This window comes from Saccopteryx bilineata, chromosome X (genome assembly GCF_036850765.1).
Source record: "Saccopteryx bilineata isolate mSacBil1 chromosome X, mSacBil1_pri_phased_curated, whole genome shotgun sequence".
In the NCBI taxonomy this organism is placed as follows: domain Eukaryota; kingdom Metazoa; phylum Chordata; class Mammalia; order Chiroptera; family Emballonuridae; genus Saccopteryx; species Saccopteryx bilineata.
In genome coordinates this window covers 73403977-73427776 of record NC_089502.1, presented here as the reverse complement: position 1 = coordinate 73427776, position 23800 = coordinate 73403977, and the positions used below count along the sequence as shown (strand labels likewise).

Sequence of the window (23800 nt, the reverse complement as noted above, 5' to 3'; positions counted from 1 at the left end):
TTTGTGCCTGCTTCCTCACCAGTGACATGGGGATAACAACAGTACCTAACTCAGGGAGTTATTTGAGGATTGAATGAATTAACATATGTAAAACAAATAAAAGAGTTCCAACTCTAAAAAGTAAGTTATTCCATTTTTCTTACCTTGGTAGCTTTCCTATTTAAGCAGGCATCAGATTGCCCAGGTTTGCAGTGACCCTTGACATTTTCAATCCACCTTAGGATCTCTAGGCCTTTTTTCAATAATTTCTATAGTTTTGCTTTTCATTACATATTATAAATGATCAAACTTTTCTACTACACCTTTTGCGTCACTCCACCTCAACTTTAATTCCTCAGGAATTTAACTATTTGGTGAGGATCAATAGACTAAAATAGGGGAAATACATAATGAGGTCACGCCCTGTCACTAGTCTTTTAGGATGGTAGAGGTAAACAGTTGGCTAAGTTGAAAAAAAAAAAAACTACTGGTATATAGAGTGGTTAGAACCTCCTAGTTACAAGCCATACTTCCTGGATATGCACACAAACTCTGCTACTTCCTAGATGTGTGACCTTTAAGCACATTATTTAACCTCTCTGGGTTACCTATTTACCAAAGTTGTTATAAGAACTGAATGAGTTCATCCATGTAAGGCAACAAAATTTGGCAACCAGTAAATGCTATCATTATTATTGCTATTATTATAATTATTTGTTTTGAGTGAGGAATCACTTTTCCAACATAGACTTTTTTCAAGGAAGCAACAGATAACTAACCACAGGCTCTGACTAAAAGATGCTAGCTTTCTTTGTGACTTTGGTCAATTTCCTTTCTACCTCTGTGTCTCAGGCGCCTCATCCATAGACCCTCATCCATAGAACACTCTAACTAGACAAGATGGTTTACCAGGTTCCATGAACTCTAATATTCTACAATCTCAGGCCATTTCTGTTAAGATTCTCAGTAGGTTCTAGCTTTGATCTGCTTACTATGTTTTTCATGGATAATTTATTTTCGTATGTGGTTTAGTAAAAACATAAAATAATATTATGAATATTATGGTTTGATTAGAGGCAACAGCCAATTGTGTGCTGTTCCAGTTCTTTTATTCATTATTTAGTTTAATTTCCTGGTTAAAGGTTTGCACAAGAAGAGACCCACTCTTTCCCAAGTGAGGCCTCAGTATAACATTAAGAAAAGAAACAGCAAGTTGGAATCCAGGAGAACTGAATTTGTGCTCTAGTTCTGTTACCAACTTGTTTTACCATGGACAAGATGATACCCTTCTCCAGGCCTCTATAAAGTATAAAGGGAGAGGGAAGAGGGTACGAAAGGCCTCGGTGATCTCTAATCATCTTGGAAATCAGGAAGATTGAAAGCACTGTGTGAAAACTAAGAATAAGTTATCAGTATGTTCACCAGATAACTCCAACTTTATTCATCCAAATCCCCAAACCTCTTGATTTATAACCATCCACATACATATTTGCTCTGCCTACAATCTTCACCATCTCAGTAAAGCTAATCACATTTTTCAAATTGCTCACATCCAAAGTTTGACAATCTGTCTTGATTCCTCTCTTTTGCTCACAATGAATATTTACTCTGTTAGTAAATAAATGCTCTCACCTCTACTATCAAAACACATCCAGAATCTAGCCACTTCTCATCTCCTCCAGCAAGACCACCCTGGTCTACGCCACCATAATCTCTCACCAGGATTACTGCAGCAGCCTTATCTCCTTGCTTTCCTCTTGCTCCACAGCCTCTTCTCCACACAGACAATAAGTAAACAAACAAATGTTTAACAAAGTAAAACAGCAGTATATGATATGAAGAAGAATCCTACTAAAATATGTTCGATCACATCAGTCCTCTGCTCAAAACTTTCCAATGGGGAAAAAAGAATTCTAACAAAAACTTGTGATGCCCTTCATTAATGCTTATCTCATCTCTTATCCTTCTCTATTTACTTAAACCAGCCTTAAAGGCCTCCCTGCTTTATGTAATTTATTACACTAAATTTGGTCCTTCCTCAGGATTTTTGTACTTGTGGTTCCCTGTATCTGGACTATTCAAACCCCATATATCTCTATGGTTCACTTTCTTACTTTCTTCAGGTCTCTGTTCAAATATCACCTTTTCAGTAAGGCATTCCCTTACCAAAAAATAAAAAATGGTCCTTCACATTATCAATCTGTATCACCCAAAACTGTGCTAAATTATTCTTCATGACACTTATCACTTTGATATATCTACATGCCTCCTCTCACTAAACTGTACATTCTACAAAGGGAGAACTTTTTGTCTGCTTTGTTCATTGTTGTGTCACTGGTGCCTAGGATAAAATTTGGCATCTAATAAGTGCCCAATAAATATTTGTTGAAAGAGTACAGTCTATAAAGTAAGATGGCAAAGTTAATGCTGCCCAGAACTCCCATACAACCCAGTCTATCAGTTTGGTTAGTGAATAAGAGATATAGAAGTCTTAAGAACATCACCAGTTTCTATCGTTGATAATAAGTTAAGATTTTTTGCCTCTCTGAATATCCCATTTTTAATCTATGAGGTGAAAGGGAAGTGTGATAAAAAAAGAAGGACACTTGATTTAAGGAAGAAAGAGTGGGGCTGAAATCTCAGCTCCGCCACTTTGAAGCTGTTTGATTTGAGACACGTTAACTATGTTCTCTGAACATAAAATTTACAATGGGAATAACAACATTATATTAGTATGAAGAGTATTATAATACCTTGAAACCGGACTACTTGTATAAAGTAGAAATGAGAATTGAATTCAATAACATAATATGAAACTTCTCTGTAAACTGTAAAGTGCTACTGGAATCTGTCCAATATTACTGTTCTCTGTACCACATTTGGAAACGATATCAAGGAGTCAAACGGTATTACTAAAAATGTTCTGCATTTTGGGAAAGAACAGCCCAGATAAAATAATAAGTACTACTGTAGTTTGTTTATTGCCTGGTACTACGTGGTTCTGGCTCAAGTTAACCTATGATGTGTTGAATCTACCAAAGGAGGCCAAATATTCTCTGGAAAATTCTGCTGCAGGACATTTGAAGTCCCCCTAGTGGCCACATAGTGGGACTACAGTTCCGTAAAGCAAAGAAGTTAATTCAACCTGCAGAAAACAGAACCCATGATTAAGGGGTACTCCAATTCAAAAAATGACACCATCTAATTTAGCAAAGCCCTTATTTTAAAAAGTTTTCATGTGCTTCTTACTCCCCTTACTCCAATATATGTCTTCTCACTCTAGTCACTTAACCAACAACCTGAAATTCCATTTATACAGAACCTCAAAGCAAGCCACCATATTCGAATGAAACGTTGAGAGCACAGAATAATATTTTTTTATGAAGTGAGAGGTGGGGAGGCGGGTAGGCAGGCCGAGAGCAGACTCTTGCACACGCCCCAACCAGGATCCACACAGCAAGTCTGGTATGGGGCTGATGTGCTGCTCATTAGGGACCGCTGTTCCGTTAGTCAGCAACCGAGCTATTTCAGTGCCTAAGGCAAGGCCATGGAGCCATCCTCAGCGTATGGGGCTAATTTGCTCAAACCATTTGAGCCATGGCTGCAGGAGAGCAAGAGAGAGAGAGAGAGAGAGAGAGAGAGAAAGAGAGAGAGAGAGAGAGAGAGAGATGGGAAAGGGCAAAGGTGGAGAAGCAAATAGTCACTTCTCTTGTGTGCTCTGACTGGAATCAAATCCAGGACTTCCACAGTCCAAGCTGATGCTCTACTGCTGAACCAACCAGCCAGGGCCAGACTAGTAATTCTTGATCTGACCACCACACTGGACATCTACATTGCTTCTCAAGCCAAACTTAGACCCATTAATTTTCTTTTTTTTTTTTTTTTTTTTTCTTTTCTGAAGCTGGAAACAGGGAGAGACAGTCAGACAGACTCCCGCATGCGCCCGACCGGGATCCACCCAGCACGCCCACCAGGGGCGACGCTCTGCCCACCAGGGGGCGATGCTCTGCCCATCCTGGGCGTCGCCATGTTGCGACCAGAGCCACTCTAGCGCCTGGGGCAGAGGCCACAGAGCCATCCCCAGCGCCCGGGCCATCTTTGCTCCAATGGAGCCTCGGCTGCGGGAGGGGAAGAGAGAGACAGAGAGGAATGTGCGGCGGAGGGGTGGAGAAGCAAATGGGCGCTTCTCTGTGTGCCCTGGCCGGGAATTGAACCCGGGTCCTCCGCACGCTAGGCCGACGCTCTACCGCTGAGCCAACCGGCCAGGGCCCATTAATTTTCTTAATTCAATTACTTCTTCATATATTATAAATATTTATAGTCAAAGACATCAAAGCATGTTTCCAACAAGGGCCAAGATATAACTAAATTAACTGAAGAAGAAAGTAGTAACTAACTTGATTTGGCTGCACTGTTAAAATAGAAGAAATAGATTTCAACCCTTTAGCTGAGTTCTTTCTTTGTTGTCTTTCCCAGGGTACCACCTTCCAGTTTTTGAAATATCCATCAAGACCAATAGTCAATTGCTTGAGTTTAATTATGTCCTTACTTAATCCAGAAAAGATAAGAGACAGACACAGGTAATATTACTAACCACTTTATCCTACTTTGATCCATTTCAAAACATCCCACCATACAACCCAGCATTTTATTGTACTGACAGAAAAGTGTTTCCATTCTGTTTTTATTTTTTAAATAATAGCTATAAGCTCAAGATTCTTCTTGAATCATGTCCCCTTTACCTCGATCTCCTCCTAACACATAGATAGGCATATAGCAATATCTTAATAAAAAATAGTAGATTTCTGGATACATTTTTAAAAAATAACTTTATTAGGGTCATCTCTGAAGACAGCTAGGTCACAGTCGACATTTTGTTCAGTGATTTACAGTTCACTTACCATCATCAGTTGTAGCTGATTAGATATATCCTTAGTTTAGAGTATTAATGAGGCCAGAGTTCATTTCCTTTATAGGTGAATTTTATCTCTGCTTCATGGTTATGGTGTGAATTTCCAAAAAGAAGCCCAAACTATATGAAATAAATGAACCATTTCCCCATCTAGAAATACACACCATAAGGAGTGGTGGCATTTACTTTATCCAAAGGACAACATATAAAAACAAAATTATGACTCCAGCTGTTCACATAAACCTAAATATAAGCCAAGCATAACTAGTGATTTCTTTAGCCTAGTTTACATTTCTTATCTCTTTGTGTCAATTTTCTGTATAAAAATAATTATTCTTCATTCCTTTGCTAATAGTTTCCAATTCTTCTTAAAATTAAGACTGTTGACTGCATAAATGTTATTAGGTTTCTTTCTTACTATTCTCTAAAGACATGAAAATTTTAGAGATACTCTTCTGTTCACCTAAGAAGGGGTTGTCATTACCAATTTTAATTCATAGCTGAGGAAAACTGAGCAGTTTCCTTAGGCCAGTGGTTCTCAAAGTGTGTGCCAGGGTGCACTGGTGCACCCTAGAAGATTTCCTGGTGCGCCCTATGGTATTCCAGAGAAATATGTGCCTGTTTGGGACCAAAAAACCAACAGGGTTTTTGGAATTTAAATTTTTGGGGGACAGAGGTGTGGGGAATTGGCTATAAGCTGACAGTCTGCCCACCACCCCCACTTCACTTGCCTGATTAGGTTGCAAAAGGCTGTTAAACTGTGGTGCTGGATTGTTTACACTGCCCACCATGTTCCCCAGAAAGACTGGTGGCAAGTTTCTTCTAGCCTTTGTTTGGTGTCAAGTTAAGATGATATGCATGGTGGGGGTTTACTGCACTCAACACAATGAAAAGCAAAAAGAGAGGAATTCTCCAATGTATTGACAGGGAAATGAAAGTTTGCCTTTCAAATATATGCCCAAACATTGAAGAAATCGCTAGGACACATCAGGCTCATGTTTCTCATAAACACAAGAATGAAAAACTTAACACATTTGCACCAGGATCTGCTGAATTTACTAAATCTTACTAAGAATGTGTGTGTGTGTGTGTGTGTGTGTATGTGTGTGTATATAATATATATATAAAGATAACTTTTTTGTAGTTTTTTAATTTTTAACCCTTTTTTTTTACAAATTCTAAAAAGCATAACTCAAAAAATGTAACATAAAAATGTTTTTAATGCCAGAATAAATTTAATTTTGTCATATTTATTTCATTTAATTACCATAAAAGCATGCTTGGACTTTTTTTTCTTTAATATTTGACTTAATTATTATAACATATTTCTCAGAAATTTGTACATAGTGTTTCTACAATTATTTGTAGGATTTTTAATGCACCCCGACTTCAAAATGTTTGAGAACCACTGCCTTAAGCAGTCTTCACACAGTACAAAACAAAGTATGTCTTAACTTTCAGCACAGCAGCAAAATCCTTCTGCCTCTTAAGTCCCAGAGGTGTTCAAAACTCAAGTACTGTCAGCAAGGTTGCAGGCTACAAGGTGATTATACATAAATCAATTATATTTCTAAACACTGACAATGAACAACATAAGAAGGATATACAAATCAAAACCACTTTGAGATAGCATATCACACCGACAAGTATAGTTATAATAAAAAAAAAAACAGACAAGTATTGACAGGATGTGGAGAAATAGGAACCTTCATATATTGCTGATGGGATTGTAAAATGGTGCAGCTATTTTTGAAAACAGTTTGGTAGTTCCTCAAAAGGTTAAACAGAGTTATCATATGACCCAGAAACTCCATTCCTAGGTATGTACCCAAAGGAACTGAAAATATTTGTTCAAAAAAAAATAACTGTAGATGACTATTTATAGCAGTAGTATAATAGCCAAAAGGTAGAAACAACTCAAATGTATATCAATTGATGAATGGATAGATGAACTATAGTGTATCCATATAATAAGACATTATTTTGTTATTAAAAAGAATTAAGTACTTATATGTGTTTCAATGTGGATGAACACTGAAAATGTTATTCTACATGAAAGAGCCAGTCACAAAAGACCACCTAATATAATGTCATTTATATTAAATATTAAAATAAGCAAATCCATAGAGACTGAAATAGGTTGGTGGTTGATAATTGCTCAAAGTTGGAGGAGGAGAGGTTGATGGTTAAGTGATTAAAATGTTCTAAAAATGACTGTACTGATGGTCATTCAACTCTGAATATACTAAAAATCACTGAACAGTATTATTTAAATGGTTGGATGACATACATTGTAAATCATATCTCAATAAAGCTGTTATTAAAAAATAAAACTTAAGTACTACATGTTTTAAATTGACAGTATTTTCAAGTAATCAGCACTTTGGAGCTATAAGCTTCTCTAGAAGAGCCTACAAGTTGACAGTGAGAGAAAGAAGGGGTGGCACCCATGAATGTGCAAGGAACTGTGCATAATTCAGTTTATCATCTCTATGCTGTATGCACTGAAACTAGCCCTTACTGAACAACAATCTAACACATGTGTTAGGTGGGAACCTTTGAGAAAAACGTTGGAAGTGCTGCTCTACAGAGTTTTCCCACACGGTAAATAAATGTTACACAAAATGCAAATATTTCTCCTTCAACTAACAAAGAGGTGTTCACTAAGCAACTCCTGGCCAGCTCTAATCTATATGAGTGCTAGTGAATAAATTGGAAGATACTGAGTCTTTTCTTTGAAAAAAGTGCAACATAAATATGAGTTTTCTAGATTGGAGTGGGATTGGGAGAATGGGTGAAGAAGGTGAAGTGATTAAGAAGTAAAAATTGAGAGAGATGACGTCAGAGTAATGGCGGAGTAGGAAGCGATACCGATAAATCTCCCCCAAAACTCAACAAGATCTTCAACCAGAAACAGAAAAACCTATACTTGGAGCCTCCAGATGCTTCACAATACACCCGAAGGTATGGTCGAGTGAAAAATTGGCTAAATATATAACCAAATCCTGAAGGAAATAGGGAGTAAGAAATGCTCCGCCTTCCTCACTAACCTAAACAGGGCGGCTTTCTCTGGTAACTGTGAATATAGAAACTGAGGCGGGCAAAGGGGGTGAATACATCCAGGCCGCGCACAAAAGGCCGAACCAGGCTGTGGCACGGAGATCCTAGCGGAGAAAAAACTGTTCCTGTGGCAAGCCGGGCAATACAAGCTAACACTCGCGCCAAACCCAAACAAAGAAAGACAAGCGGGGCAGCCATTTTACCCATTCTCCTGGTTGGTGCGCAGTTAGTGGGCGAGAGATCTCTTCCTAAGCCCCAGAAGTGGGTGTCCGTGCTGCCCCACAGAGAGGCAGGATCAGAGGCCTTTCTGTGGGCCGAAAGCAGAATCTCTGGGCAGCCCCAGTGCCCTGGGAAAGCCGCGCACGGGAGGGAGCGAGAACTAATTCCAACGGTGGAAATTTTCCGTGCTGGTGAGGGTTTCACTCAGGGAACCACAGCTGGCCTCATATCCTGGTGTGCGTGCGCAGATAGGTAGTGAGCGATTCCTCCGAGTGCCTCGGCAGGGCACGCCCGTCGCACAGAGGGGCAGAGTCAGGGGCCTTTGTGTGGGCAAAAGCGGAATCACGGGCCTCCCCAGCGCCTTGCAAAAGCCGCGCATGGGGACGGAGCGAGAGCGAATTCCAGCGCTGCAAATTTCCATGCGGTTGAGGGTTTCACTCAGAGCGTGAGACTGCTGGCCGGATATCCTGGTCTGCGTGCGCAGATAGTGAATGAGAGTTTCCTCCAAGCACCCCGGAAGTGGGTGCCAGCCTGTGTTACCGGACAGAGTGGCAGAGCCAGAGGTCTTTGAGTGGGCGGAAAGCCTGCCTCATTATGCTAGCAGCTCTGACTGACTGAGCCTTACCCAGAGCCCTGTGCTGAGTGGAAATAGAGTGGGGAGTTGCCAGCTCTTTGAACCTCTTACTATCCAGGCAGAGGCAGCAACAACCCCATAGCTGGATTATCAGGCTACTAATTGAGGAAGGAAAGACTAGGAGAAAGGCTCCAGGAACACGGACTCTCTCACTGTCGGAGCCTATGAAAGCTAATGAGCCTTGACTCCCAACGAGACTAAAGCACAATACATGACATTGCCATAGAGACTTATCAACTGCAAACCTCTACCTGAGCATGCCAAAGGGGCAGAACCTGGGGTACAGAGTCACCGACCAGGAAGAGGGAGAGAAAAGAAAAAACAAGAAGATAACCTCTCAAAATCAAGAATAATCTGCAGACTTTATAACCTATCCCATTTTATTATATTTGTTCGTTTGTTTCTCTTATCTTCATTCTTGATACTTTTTTTCCTCCTCCAATTTGGCCGATTAACTCTCTGCCGGTCTTACTCTCTCCTCTCCTTGAACTACACTACCCATAAGTGTTACATCTCCCATTATCTTTTCTCTCCTCTTCCTTTCTCTCTATGAGGGTTGCACTCCAAAACCCTTAACTCTCTCTCTCTCCTTTCTTTTTTCTTCTTTTACTGGTTCCCCCTTTTTTTCTCTCTCTCTCTTTCTTTTCTCCCTCTATATTAGTTTCTTCCTTTCTCCTTTACATCTCCTCTCATTCAAACCTCAATAACAAACAAATTATCTTATCTGGGACTCAAACTTATGTTTGTGGCATTTTGGGGGGTTTTTACTTCACCTTTTTAACTCACTAGCAGTGCTCCCATCCCTGGCTCTCCATTTTATCTAGTTCTTGTTCCACTAAATACAATAGTATTTTTTTAATTTGTCCCCCCATTTTTTTGTTCTCTTATTCCTCTCATCATAACTCTTAGACAACACCAACACCTAAAAGCAAATCATTTTATTCTTGACCCAAATTTTTTCCTTATTTGCTTTTTGAGGGTCCACACCGCCCCCCCTTTTTTTTTCCTTTTTTTTTGCCCCTTTATTACTTTTCCCCAATTCAGGACCTCCATCACAGGCATTGTCTGTTATAATTCACAGTTCACCACAAGATTTTCTCAAGAAAAAGGGGAGAGGAGAGGAAAAAAGGAGGGGGGGAATAATTTCCTTTTTTTAAAAATTATTATTTTATTTTTCTTTATTTCATTATTAATTTTTTTTAAAAAAAACAACTCTTTTTGATTTTTTATTTTTTTAACTTTTTATTCTTTATTAAATCTCATTAATACTATCAACAAAACCACCCTCAGATGCCATAAAGGAAGAGAAAATCGAATATCATGGATACAAAAGAAAGAGAGGTAACACAGCTAGATGAGGAAAAATCTATGGAGAAAAAATTTAATATATTGGAAACCTTGGAGCTAAATGACAGAGAATTCAAGATAGAAATCCTAAAAATCCTCCGAGATATACAAGAAAACACAGAAAGGCAATTTAGGGAGCTCAGAAAACAACTCAATGAACACAAAGAATATATGTCCAAAGAAATTGAAACTATAAAAACAAATCAAACAGAGATGAAAAACTCAATTCACGAGCTGAAAAACGAAGTAACAAGCTTAGCTAATAGAACAGGTCAGATAGAAGAGAGGATTAGTGAAATAGAAGACAAGCAACTTGAGGCACAACAGAGAGAAGAAGAAAGAGACTCAAAAATTAAAAAAAATGAGATAGCCCTACAAGAATTATCTGACTCCATCAAAAAGAATAACATAAGAATAATAGGTATATCAGAGGGAGAAGAGAGAGAAAATGGAATGGAGAACATACTCAAACAAATAATAGATGAGAACTTCCCAAGCCTGTGGAAAGAACTAAAGCCTCAAATTCAAGAAGCAAACAGAACACCGAGTTTTCTTAACCCCAACAAACCTACTCCAAGGCATATCATAATGAAATTGACACAAACCAACAGCTAAGAAAAAATTCTCAAGGCGGCCAGGGAAAAGAAGAATACAACATATAAAGGAAGGCCCATTAGATTATCATCAGATTTCTCAGCAGAAACTCTACAAGCTAGAAGAGAGTGGACCCCAATATTTAAAGTCCTGAAAGAGAGAAACTTTCAGCCACGAATACTATACCCATGAAAGCTATCCTTCAAATATAAAGGAGAAATAAAAACATTCACAGATACAGAAAAGATGAGGGAATTTATCATCAGAAAACCCCCACTCCAGGAATTACTAAAGGGGGTTCTCCAATCAGATACAAAGAACAAAAAAAAAACAGAGCCACAAGTAAAAGCTCCAAGAAGAACACAATAAAACCAAATTTAAACTGTGACAACAACAAAAAGAAAGAGGGGGAGAAGATGGAGATTAACAGTAGCAAAGGACGATGGAGTGCAAAAGTACTCACAAAATAGTTTGCTACAATGAACAGGGTAGGGACCCTTTTCATTACTCAAAGGTAACCACCATTGAAAAAACCACCACAGAAGCACATGAGATAAAAAAGATAGCAACAGAGGAAAGATGTATGGAATACAACCAAATAAAAACAAAAGATAGAAAAACGAAAGAGAAGGATCAAACAAGACACAAAACTAACAGAAAGCAAGATATAAAATGGCAATAGGGAACTCACATGTATCAATAATTACACTAAATGTAAACGGATTAAACTCACCAATAAAAAGGCACAGAGTAGCAGAATGGATTAAAAAAGAAAATCCAACTATATGCTGCCTACAGGAAACTCATCTAAGTAACAAGGATAAAGACAAATTCAAAGTGAAAGGCTGGAAAACAATACTCCAAGCAAATAACATCCAAAAAAAAGCAGGTGTAGCAATACTCATATCGGATAATGCTGACTACAAGACAGGAAAAGTACTCAGAGATAAAAATGGCCATTTCATAATGGCTAAGGGGACACTGAATCAAGAAGACATAACAATTCTTAATATATATGCACCAAACCAAGGAGCACCAAAATATATAAGACAGCTACTTATTGACCTTAAAACAAAAACTGACAAAAATACAATCATACTTGGAGACCTCAATACACCGCTGACGGCTCTAGATCGGTCATCCAAACAGAGAGTCAACAAAGACATAGTGGCCTTAAACAAAACACTAGAGCACCTGGATATGATAGACATCTACAGGACATTTCATCCCAAAGTGACTGAGTATACATTTTTCTCCAGTGTACATGGATCATTCTCAAGAATTGACCATATGTTGGGCCACAAAAACAACATCAGCAAATTCAGAAAAATTGAAGTTGTACCAAGCATATTTTCTGATCATAAAGCCTTGAAACTAGAATTCAACTGCAAAAAAGAGGAAAAAAATCCCACAAAAATGTGGAAACTAAACAACATATTTTTAAAAAATGAATGGGTCAAAGAAGAAATAAGTGCAGAGATCAAAAGATTTATACAGACTAATGAAAATGACAATACGACATATCAGAATCTATGGGATGCAGCAAAAGCAGTGATAAGAGGGAAGTACATATCACTTCAGGCCTATATGAACAAACAAGAGAGAGCCCAAGTGAACCACTTAACTTCCCACCTTAAGGAACTAGAAAAAGAAGAACAAAGACAACCCAAAAGCAGCCGAAGAAAGGAGATAATAAAAATCAGAGCAGAAATAAATGAATTAGAGAACAGAAAAACTATAGAAAAAATTAATAGAACAAGGAGCTGGTTCTTTGAAAAGATCAATAAAATTGACAAACCCTTGGCAAGACTTACCAAGGAAAAAAGAGAAAGAACTCATATAAACAAAATCCAAAATGAAAGAGGGGAAATCACCACGGACACCGTAGGTATACAAAGAATTATTGTAGAATACTATGAAAAACTTTATGCCACTAAATTCAACAACCTAGAAGAAATGGATAAATTCTTAGAACAATACAACCTTCCTAGACTGAGTCAAGAAGAAGCAGAAAGCCTAAACAGACCTATCAGTAGAGAAGAAATAGAAAAAACCATTAAAAACCTCCCCAAAAATAAAAGTCCAGGCCCTGACGGCTATACCAGCGAATTTTATCAAACATTCAAAGAAGACTTGGTTCCTATTCTACTCAAAGTCTTCCAAAAAATGGAAGAAGAAACAATACTTCCAAACACATTTTATGAGGCCAACATAACCCTCATACCAAAACCAGGCAAGGATGGCACAAAAAAAGAAAACTACAGACCAATATCTCTAATGAATACAGATGCTAAAATATTAAACAAAATACTAGCAAATCGAATACAACAACATATTAAAAAAATAATACATCATGATCAAGTGGGATTCATCCCAGAATCTCAAGGATGGTTCAACATACGTAAAACGGTTAACGTAATACACCATATCAACAAAATAAAGAACAAAAACCACATGATCTTATCAATAGATGCAGAAAAGGCTTTCGATAAAATACAACACAATTTTATGTTTAAGACTCTCAACAAAATGGGTATAGAAGGAAAATATCTCAACATGATAAAGGCCATATATGATAAACCATCAGCTAACATCATATTAAATGGCACTAAACTGAAGGCTTTCCCTCTTAAATCAGGAACAAGACAGGGTTGTCCACTCTCTCCACTCTTATTTAATGTGGTACTAGAGGTTCTCGCCACAGCAATCAGACAAGACAAAGAAATAAAAGGCATCCATATCGGAAAAGAAGAAGTAAAGGTATCACTTTTTGCAGATGATATGATCCTATACATCGAAAACCCCAAAGAATCCACAAAAAGACTACTAGAAACAATAAGCCAATACAGTAAGGTCGCAGGATACAAAATTAACATTCAGAAGTCAATAGCCTTCCTATATGCCAACAATGAAACAACTGAGAAGGAACTCAAAAGAATAATCCCCTTCACGATTGCAACAAAAAAAATAAAATACTTAGGAATAAACATAACAAAGAATGTAAAGAACTTATATAATGAAAACTATAAACCATTGTTAAGGGAAATTGAAAAAGATATAATGAGATGGAAGAATATACCTTGTTCTTGGCTAGGAAGAATAAATATAATCAAGATGGCTATATTACCCAAAGCAATATACAAATTCAATGCAATTCCCATCAAACTTCCAATAACGTTTTTTAAAGAAATAGAGCAAAAAATCATCAGATTTATATGGAACTATAAAAAACCCCGAATAGCCAAAGCAATCCTAAAGAAAAAGAATGAAGCTGGGGGCATAACAATACCTGACTTCAAACTCTATTATAGGGCCACGACAATCAAAACAGCATGGTATTGGCAGAAAAATAGACACTCAGACCAATGGAACAGAATAGAAAGTCCAGAAATAAAACCACATATATATAGTCAAATAATTTTTGATAAAGAGGCCAACAACACACAATGGAGAAAAGAAAGCCTCTTCAATAAATGGTGCTGGGAAAACTGGAAAGCCACATGCAAAAGAATGAAACTGGACTACAGTTTGTCCCCCTGTACAAAAATTAACTCAAAATGGATCAAAGGTCTAAACATAAGACCTGAAACAATTAAGTACATAGAAGAAGACATAGGTACTCAACTCATGGACCTGGGTTTTAAAGAGCATTTTATGAATTTGACTCCAATGGCAAGAGAAGTGAAGGCAAAAATTAATGAATGGGACTACATCAGACTAAGAAGTTTTTGCTCAGCAAGAGAAACTGATAACAAAATAAACAGAAAGCCAACTAAATGGGAAATGATATTTTCAAACAACAGCTCAGATAAGGGCCTAATATCCAAAATTTACAAAGAACTCATAAAACTCAACAACAAACAAACAAACAATCCAATATAAAAAATGGGAAGAGGATATGAACAGACACTTCTCCCAGGAAGAAATACAAATGGCCAACAGATATATGAAAAGATGCTCATCTTCTTTAGCTATTAGAGAAATGCAAATCAAAACAGCAATGAGATACCACCTCACACCTGTTCGATTAGCTATTATTAGCAAGACAGGTAATAGCAAATGTTGGAGAGGCTGTGGAGAAAAAGGAACCCTCATACACTGTTGGTGGGAATGTAAAGTAGTACAACCATTATGGAAGAAAGTATGGTGGTTCCTCAAAAAACTGAAAATAGAACTACTTTATGACCCAGCAATCCCTCTACTGGGTATATACCCCAAAAACTCAGAAACATTGATACGTAAAGACACATGCAGCCCCATGTTTATTGCAGCATTGTTCACAGTGGCCAGGACATGGAAACAACCAAAAAGCCCGTCAATAGATGACTGGATAAAGAAGATGTGGCACATATACACTATGGAATACTACTCAGCCATAAGAAATGATGACATCGGAACATTTACAGCAAAATGGTGGGATCTAGATAACATGATACGAAGCGAAATAAGTAAATCAGAAAAAACCAGGAACTGCATTATTCCATACGTAGGTGGGACATAAAAGTGAAACTAAGAGACATTGATAAGAGTGTGGTGGTTACGGGGGGTAGGGGGGAATGGGAGAGGAAAATGGGGAGGGGGAGGGGCACAAAATAAACAAGATAGAAGGTGACAGAGGACAATCTGACTTTAGGTGACGGGTATGCATCATAATTGAACGACAAGATACCCTGGTCTTGTTATCTTTGAATATATGTATCCTGATTTATTGATGTCACCCCATTAAAAAAATAAAATTATTTAAAAAAAAAAAAGAAGTAAAAATTAATTGTTGCAGAATAATTATGAGGATGTGAGGTACAGCATAAAAAATGTAGTCAGTAATATTCCAATAACTACGTACATATGGTGTAAGACGGGTATGAGACTTATCAGGATGTTCACTTAGTAAATTATATAATGACTAATCATTGGGTTGTACACCTGAAACTAATATAATATTGTATGTCACTGTAATTAAAAAATTAAGAAATTATTTTAAAATAAATAAGAAAAGATAAATTTAATGTTTCATAATTCTCTTCAGTATGCTGTGATTACCAATAAAAGCTGGTTACCTGTATACAACTATATGGAAAAAGTTAGCTTTGTTAGTTTAGGATGAAGATAACTTACTCTGAATTCAACATCTCAGAACTTGATAGAATGCTGGCAAGAGAAGTCTGAGGTAGAATAATTTCTTTTAATATCTGCCTTTGTTTTCAAATGATTAATTTAGACCTGTGTAAAAGCCCAGCCCGGCACTTTTAGCAAGCGCCCTCATATGCACATTTATTGCTACTTGTGAAAGTGCTATAGTGATCTGAGCCAGGCAGAGCTGTTATAAAGAAGAAAGGGTCCCGTTCTTCTCAGGCTTTGAGAAAAGGTTGCCTTAAAATGACCAGTAGACACTGAGAAACAAAGATCAAGAGAGAGACAGAGACAGTAGCCAGCAAAATACTTAATAAACTGTAGGTCTTCAAACCATCTAGTTCAGCTCCCTCAGCAACTGTTGAAACAGGTTCTAACTTCAAGATAAAAATAAATCCCAGCTATTCATTTTGCTATCCCCTCAAGTCATCCAGTCTTAAAAGAGCAGAGTTGGGGTTGATCTGATTTGCTATTCTTTAAATTAAAAAAAAAATCTTTAGGAGCATTTCATAAGAGTAACTAGAAAAACTATCTTGAAAGGTAAGATGAAGAATCTATATTTCAATGTCAAAAGCATGAAAGGAAGAGAAGGAAAGAAAGGGACAGGCAGCACTTGAAGCTGCAAACAAAGAGAAAATGGTGGAAATAAGGGTTGGAGAGAGATTTCCTTCTCCCTCTCCTACAAATTTTACAAAACTTGGTGTTTTTTTTGTTTGTTTTTGTTTTTCAGAACCATGATTTCAGATTTGGGTATAAAATAAACCTCTTACTTGTTACACCCAGCCAGATTTAAGCTCTCTTTTGAGCAGAGTTCTGAATGAAACCCGTGATCTTGTTAACACCATGAAAAAAAGCATAATAATAAAATCGTCCATGCTCATAACTCCACCAAGAGCAACCATAGTAGAAGTAAGAGTAAAGAGGTTAAATAATTTTGTTTGAAATGCGTATATGTATACCGGATGAGAAAATTACTACGGGGAGGGAAAATATTTAAAAAGAAAATTAAATGTGTCAGCAAATTCAATACATAATATAAAATTTACAGCTGAAAGAATGTAAGTCTGATGAAGTAAAATTAGCACTGGCAAGAAAGCACCACAAAGTAACCTTGCAATTGGAAGACTGTAAATTTCTTCGAAAATATCTCTCAATGATGTTAACCTTTGGCCAAGCTGAGACAGATTCTCTGTAGACAGCCAAAAGGATCCTTCCATTCCTATATCTTGCACATATTTAAAAATGGGGTATCAGCCAATGTGGAGATTTGGTCCTCAGGTTCTGATAATTGGTACCCAAAGAGAATTCATCAGCAATTTTCTGATCATGGAGAAAGGATTTTTCCCTCTCAAAATATTTATCTTCAAGGCCTATGGACAGAGAGTGTCAGTCTATCTTGATCCCAAATCAAAATTCTGCTTTACAAAACAGACAAACTGCTCCGCGAAAGATAATCATAAAAAAGTTGCTTGATAACTGGGGGGGGGGGGAGGGGACAGGAAAAGGTAGTTTATAAAATGACTTATTTCAGAATAAGTAATAGAGAAAGAATTTACTAATCTCAAAGCACTACTACTAAAATACTAGTTATTATGATGACCAGAACCAAATACTAAGAGAAAATTTAAATTTTCTGGATAATTTATCTAAACCCTACCTCTAATTCCTGGACAGGTTGCCCTAGGCCTTAACTCCTAAGAATAAATATTTGTCATATTCTTGTGTTATTTGCCAGAATATAAAAGGCCCTACTTTTGTCAAATTGGGCAGTGATCAATTAACAAAGTTGTGGTCTTGTTTGATCTCTGAAAGAAGACAGCTCCATAAAATATCATCAGGGTTGCACACAAGCCCCATTACTTTTTATGATCCTCTGTTTAAACCACATGGTAAATTATGTAAGAAAATAAAGACCACCTTCAGCTCTCTTCTCTCTCCAGAAACATTGTAGATATGTAAAAATAGTTATTCCAGAAGTTACTGAAGCTTAAAAAAATTCCTACCCTTACAATTAGCTAATGTGTATGAACACACAACACATTTTTTGAAAAAGGAAAAATCCAATAGTTTATTGGAGACCTCTAGAACTTTGAGATTTTTAACTTAAACTTAGCGCATAATACAGAGAAGGTGGAAGCTCTGGGTTTGGCTTAAAAAAAAAAATCCCGTGTCTTTCACCAAAGCCTGCCTCTACAAAGTGAGGGGAAGAAAAATAGAAGTAAGAAAATGTCTATATTTAGATTGGGGTTGGTTGCGTTCTGATGAAATTGGTATTTCAAAAAACTGACTCAAGTATTTTCTGTATTTTAGAAATGAAAATTCTCTGTCAGCCCACAAGGCAGAACACAGTTTTTCCCTTTCATTAGCGTCCCATAACTAGTGTAGCAATCAGAAACCAGAAAAGATTCATAATCTTCCAATTTCCTTGGAACTGCAAAACTCTCACTAGGTCATGTCATTAATTTAATCAGGTCTTTCTAATAAAGAAGTTTTTCTATTAAGACCTGGGATACAACTACCTATCTTACTCCACACCTGATAGTATGAACGTTTTGCTCTTGATAACCACTTCCTGAAAATTTCAACTTATTTATTGGAAGATACCCAGTCCTTAAAAAATACATGGAATCAATCATTCATTTCCTCCCAGGTAACTGAATTAGTTGGAGGGGGCATACAAAAGCACCTTTGACATCTCCCCCACCAGAAAAGTTCACAGAAGAGGGCTTCGTTGACTAGTGACAGACCCTCCAAAAAAAAAATTAACCTGACCAAGTAAATCTGTTCTTCTAAAATGAAAAAGACCTTTTATCACACAGTATAACCAACTCACAAAAACAAACAAAATCCTTCTAAATTAACTGGAAAAAACTTTGACTCTATAAATGAACCTTTAAAAATCCTGTAAGCCAAACATTAAAACCCCTAATAGAATGTAAAGCCTGGTAATAAGCTGTTTATTCAGTAGCCCAGAAAATATTTTATGAAGTCCTATCCTCTTCTCTCTTTTCTAACACTATGCTATCAACCTTCCAAGAATAGATGAATCAGTGAAAGGAAGCAAATTGTTCAATTTAAGTTGCCAAAGGTGCTTATGCTAACAGAGAACTTTTCGGAAGATAAAAGTAACACAGATATAGTCACAAGTATAGGAACGCAAAACAATACACAAGTCTATGGGGACATCAGCAAGCAACAAACCTCTGAAGTCAGTTCCCCAGTCAATATATTCCCTCTCTCACTGAGTTAAAGTACTATCTCAGTTTGCTGAGAAAAAATCATCAACACTGTCTGCAAGATGAACAAGTGTGGCATGGAATAATTTTTAATAAGCAAGATGTAAATGACTGCCACTTTTCTCATTTTTTAAATAAAACTTTCACAGAGTATAATAGCTCATAGGTCCCTAATAGTTCTTATTCTGTTTGTTAAGAGTAAACAGCTCATGTTCGAAAATGTCCTTAAAATGAAGGAATATGTTGAACAGCCTTACTCCTCCCTTCCAAAAGCAACTTTCTGAGCACAGTAGAATAGCAGGAAATCTTTTAAAACTTTTCCTAACACTTTTATAAATTACACCAAAGTCTGGTTAACTTCTTCATTAAAAGAACATTCTCCTCTTTATAAATATAATGCAAAACTAAAGTAGAGGACTGTGGATCTCTTATAATCCACAGGGGAAAAAATAAACACTTTACAAAAAACAAACAAACAAAGCAACAACCCAAGTAATTACTTCCAACATAGTTAACTTGTGAAGGAAAAGCCTTCCCAGTGTTCACTAAGAAAGTCTTCCTTTGGTTTTTCCCCTACCTTTACCTGCTCTCTGATCTTGCCTGGTTGGACTCTCTGTGCTGGCCTCCAATCCTAGGGCAAGTCCTCCGAGTTTGCCAGAGAAGAAACGTCACCCCTACTTCACACCACGGGCCCTTAAAACTCAGAGACCACCTTTTTCCCTAATCCAACACTCCATTTTATCTTTTTGAAGGAGGCGGGCTGAGAAAAATTTGGGCCTCTAACCTGCCAAGACCAGCCGCAGGCTGGAGGGCCAACTGTAACAGACCCTAATAAGAGAAACTGTCCATATTTTGTCCATGTTCAGAGATTTGGTGGAGTGGAGGAGAAAAAGTACTGGGGGGTTTTAAGGACTTTATTTTCGACTGGGCCCTTGCGATTGGATTTAAGTTTGGAGCCCTTGGGAGGCAGCAAGGATTTCAGGAGGCTGGGAGTGCAGAGCTGTCAAGGAATGTGGTCAGGCAGGAGCCAGCACCTAGGGTTTTTTTCAGTGGCAATTATTGCGGAGCACAGTTCTGAGCACTGTGGTCAAATCTTAGGTAGGTATGGAGTCCAGATCAAGCTTGGATTTAGGGCGGCCTTTTGTATGGAACCCTCTGAGGCTCTGCCAGCGGTTGTGTTCAAGCGGATAGCAAATACACACCAGAACACAGACTGATTCAAAGCTAAAAGACAATTTCTAAATGGAAAAACTTACCGCACGTCCCCGTAAGATCCAGAGTAGCTCTCCATCCAAGGGCTCATCTCGCTTTTGACATAGCTGGGACTTGAATAGGGCACTCTGCTCACGACACTGCCGGGATACCACACGTCAGACGGTGGGAAGTCACTTTCTTGGCCCGACAGCGCCTGAGGTGGCCGATTGTAGCCATAGGGGGCTAAAGCCCCTACCTCGGCAGTGCTGCCTCCAGCGCCGCCGCCGCCACAAGGCCCATACAGCTGGCTTTCTTCGGCTGTAAAGAGAGTGTGCCAGGAAGAGGAGGCAGCGGCCGAGGGGGAGCCTGAGCTAGGGCCCACCGCAGCCCCGCCGTGCAGGCTGGCCAGGTCCCCATAGCGGCATTGCGCCGCGGACGCTCCCCAGGCGCTGCCATAGTCCACCGAGTTCTCCAGTTTGATTCGAGCCTGAGGGTGGGGAGGTGGCGGAGGGGGCGGCGGCCCGGTCAGGGCTAGAGGAAAGTTGTAGTAGTCGCGACTCTGATAAGCCACTGTCTCTTCCAGTGCTCCAGGCTTGTACAGAGACAGGGTGGATGGCAGCTCAAGTGTTCCGGAGACTCCTGTTTCACCGCTGTCAGGGCAACCCAGGCTTTCGCCTTCTAGCCCTTTAGGGTAACCTGCCTTGAAAGGGGAATACTCAGAAGTCTCTTCGCTGCCCTTGCCCGGGCCGTCATCCAGCAGAGAGCCTTTGCATTCGACCAGCTGGGTGCAAGGAGTGGGGCGCACAGAGGGTGGACCTCCCAGGAGCGGAGCGTACATGCAGTCCCCTCGAAGCTGTTCCCCGGAACTCAGATGTTCCAACGCTTCCACACCCAAGCCCATGGACACTGACACTGCCTTACACAACTCCTTGGCGCTGTCCGAGATGGCAGAACTGCCCCCTACGTAACTATCCTTGGAGGAGGTTGGAACCCCAGCGGTGTCTCTCACTCTCCCGCTGCTGCTGCTGCCCTCAGACACCACGTCCTGCTGCTGCTGTCGCTGCTGCTGCTGCTGCTCCTGCAGGAGTTGCATGGTGCCAGCCTCGCTCAGGATGTCCTTAAGATCAGCGGAGCAGCTGCTTAAGCCCGGGAAAGTGGGGCCCAGCAGGGACAACGTGGATGGGGCAGCTGAGTCATCCCCGTTCGGAGGTGCTGGCAGCTGCTGCTGCAGCCCCTTGCCGGCGGCAGAGGGGGTAACCTGCTCTGGGATGCAGCCACTCTCCGGATGGCCCTCTGGGGCTGACGGCGGTTGTGAAGGCGGCTGTTCTTCCTCCAGGGCCAGGTAGCCTGTAGGGCCCCTGCTCTGGGTCTGGGGAGATTCATCCTCACCCTGCTGCTGCTGCCGGGGACTGGTCTCATGCTGCTGCTGCAAACGGGCTCCCGGAGGTGCTGAGCTCACGGCCTCTGGGTGCCGGGGGCCCGGAGTCTGGATCACTTCGCGCACGCTCTGGAACAGATTCTGGAAAGCTCCTCGATAGGTCTTGGATGGTGGCCGTGGGTAGAGCCTCCCCAGCCCTAACTGGACCTCCATCCTTGAGCTTGGTTGAATCTTGCACCTAACCCTTTACCCCGTTTTCCCTTCTCTTGCTGAGCAGAGTTCAACAGGCTGTGATGCGGCAGTCACTGCAGCTAGCTGCCCACTGGCGGGAAGCTCTGGGGATAGAAACTTGCAGGAATAGACGCACGAAATCTCTCTGACAGTCTCAAAGTCTTGTGCAAAGAAAAACATGCGTTGGACAAGATCTGTCCTGCTAGGCTCACAGTCTCTTCCTGAACACTTGAAGGGTAGATTCAAAAGATGCTCAAATCTTTAGAGAGAGAGAGAGAGAGAGAGAGAGAGAGAGAACTGCGTTTTCCAGATTGTGCCCACTGAAACAGGTGCAAATAGGAACCAGGTTATTGTTTTTCTTTGGTTTTGTTCGGGTTCAAATGGAGTTTTTTTCTGTTTGTTTTTGCCTATTGAAGACCTGGTTGCCTTTTCATCGTTTGATCTTTGGTCCGCAGAAGCGGCGGGGGAAGGGGCGTGCAGGAGAGGGAGTGGGAGAACCTGGGGGCTCACCGCGCGCGCAGCCTGCCCAGCTAGGTCCCAGCTGCAGTGCTGAAGCTTCTCCGAGATCGCCCAGCTCCCCAGAGCCGTCTCTGCAGGACAGGACTGGCTCCTCTGCTCGCGGCCAAAGGGAGTTAGTTACCTCTCTGCAAACTCAGGCTGGCCCGCCGGGCCGACTGGAGTGAGGGGGAAGTCCGGGAGGCTGGGCAGAGGGGAGCGGGTAGAGGCAGCAGCAATAGAGGAGCCCCAGAAGGGGGCGACGGGGTCGAGGGGAGAAGGACAAAGGCAGCCGTCAATCCTACCCTGTACTTTCGTCGCTTCCTCCGAGTGTCTTGTGGCTTTTAAAAACTTCACCGAAGAGGAAAGGGGAGCTCCGGGGCGGCGGCTTCGAAGCTGCCTTGCTGCAACAGGCTTCGGCAGTCGCCAGAGCCCAGCTGGGGCTGACGCGGGGCGTCCCTTTGGCTCCTGTCCTGCACTGGAGCGGCTAGCTTGGTCACTTTTCCTCCACTGTCTCCTCTGCCTCCAGGCTTGCTTGGGACCCTCGGGCTCTGCAGCACGTTGGCTCTCTGCGATCTCAGAGGGGGCTCTGGAACAGGGAGAGCAAATGCAACAGTTTGCGAGTCGGGTCCCGCCCCCGCCAGGCCGGCCTCCTTCCCTTACCACCTCCTTCCTTCCTCCCTCCCCTTCCCTCCCTTCCCTTCCCCTCCCCTCCCTTCCCTTCCCCTCCCCCCCTTCCCTCCCCTCCCCCCTCCCCTTCCCTCCCCTCCCCTCCTTTCTCCTCCCCTCCCCCGCCCTCCCCTCCCCACTCCTCCCCTCCCCACTCCTCCCCTTTCCCCCCTCCTCCGCTCCCCTCCTCTCCCCTCCCCTTCCCTCCCCTCCCCTCGCACTAATGCCGAGTGGCTCTGTAGAAACAAATGCTGGCGCAGCGTGGGTGAAAAAGCAGGAGAGGATCCGCTCTTCCTAGGAAGACCCTAGCAGCTTCTTGAATACCTCCTGCATTCCCGGAGCAGATTTTAGGCGCCAGGGCTGAAGCTTCTACTCGGAGCTTTATTTTGAGGACAGGGCTAGCGGAGTTCTCAGAGGCCAACACTTAACAGATTTGGTTCCGAAGTCCAATCTCAAAACGGCAGTGTGCAAGTGTGGGAGGGGCAATAGGAATATCCGCTCCCTAGGCTAGGGACTAGATTCAAGGCAGACTGAGAAGTGTGGAAGGGAAGGTCTTCCACAAACTGCAGACAAGCTATAGACGAGCCAGCAAATACTTGTTGAAAGCTTTCAGATTTCTCCAGAGAAGTAGATTGGGCTTCTTGGCATGGTACCAGTCACTCTAGGAACTTTCTTCCTGGGAACCAGAGGTCGTTTCGACCCCTTTTTCTTCTTTTTTCCCC

General features: G+C 40.7%; 1 protein-coding gene across 3 annotated transcripts in view; it reads right to left on the bottom strand.

Moving 5' to 3' along the window:
• Positions 1 to 23509, bottom strand: part of AR (androgen receptor) — a 264781-nt gene extending 241272 nt beyond the window's left edge. Inside the window, exons 1-3 of one of the 3 annotated variants that reach the window (XM_066248914.1) lie at positions 23403 to 23509; positions 22715 to 22998; positions 20368 to 22173 (exon numbers count right to left, since the gene is read on the bottom strand). In XM_066248914.1, coding sequence (XP_066105011.1) covers positions 20368 to 21896 — 1529 coding nt within the window. In that variant the 5' untranslated portion in view covers positions 21897 to 22173; positions 22715 to 22998; positions 23403 to 23509. Of the gene's footprint in view, positions 1 to 20367; positions 23041 to 23402 lie in introns of those variants that run through there. The other 2 variants (XM_066248912.1, XM_066248913.1) reach the window with 2 other exon arrangements.
• Positions 23510 to 23800: the final 291 nt, after the last annotated feature.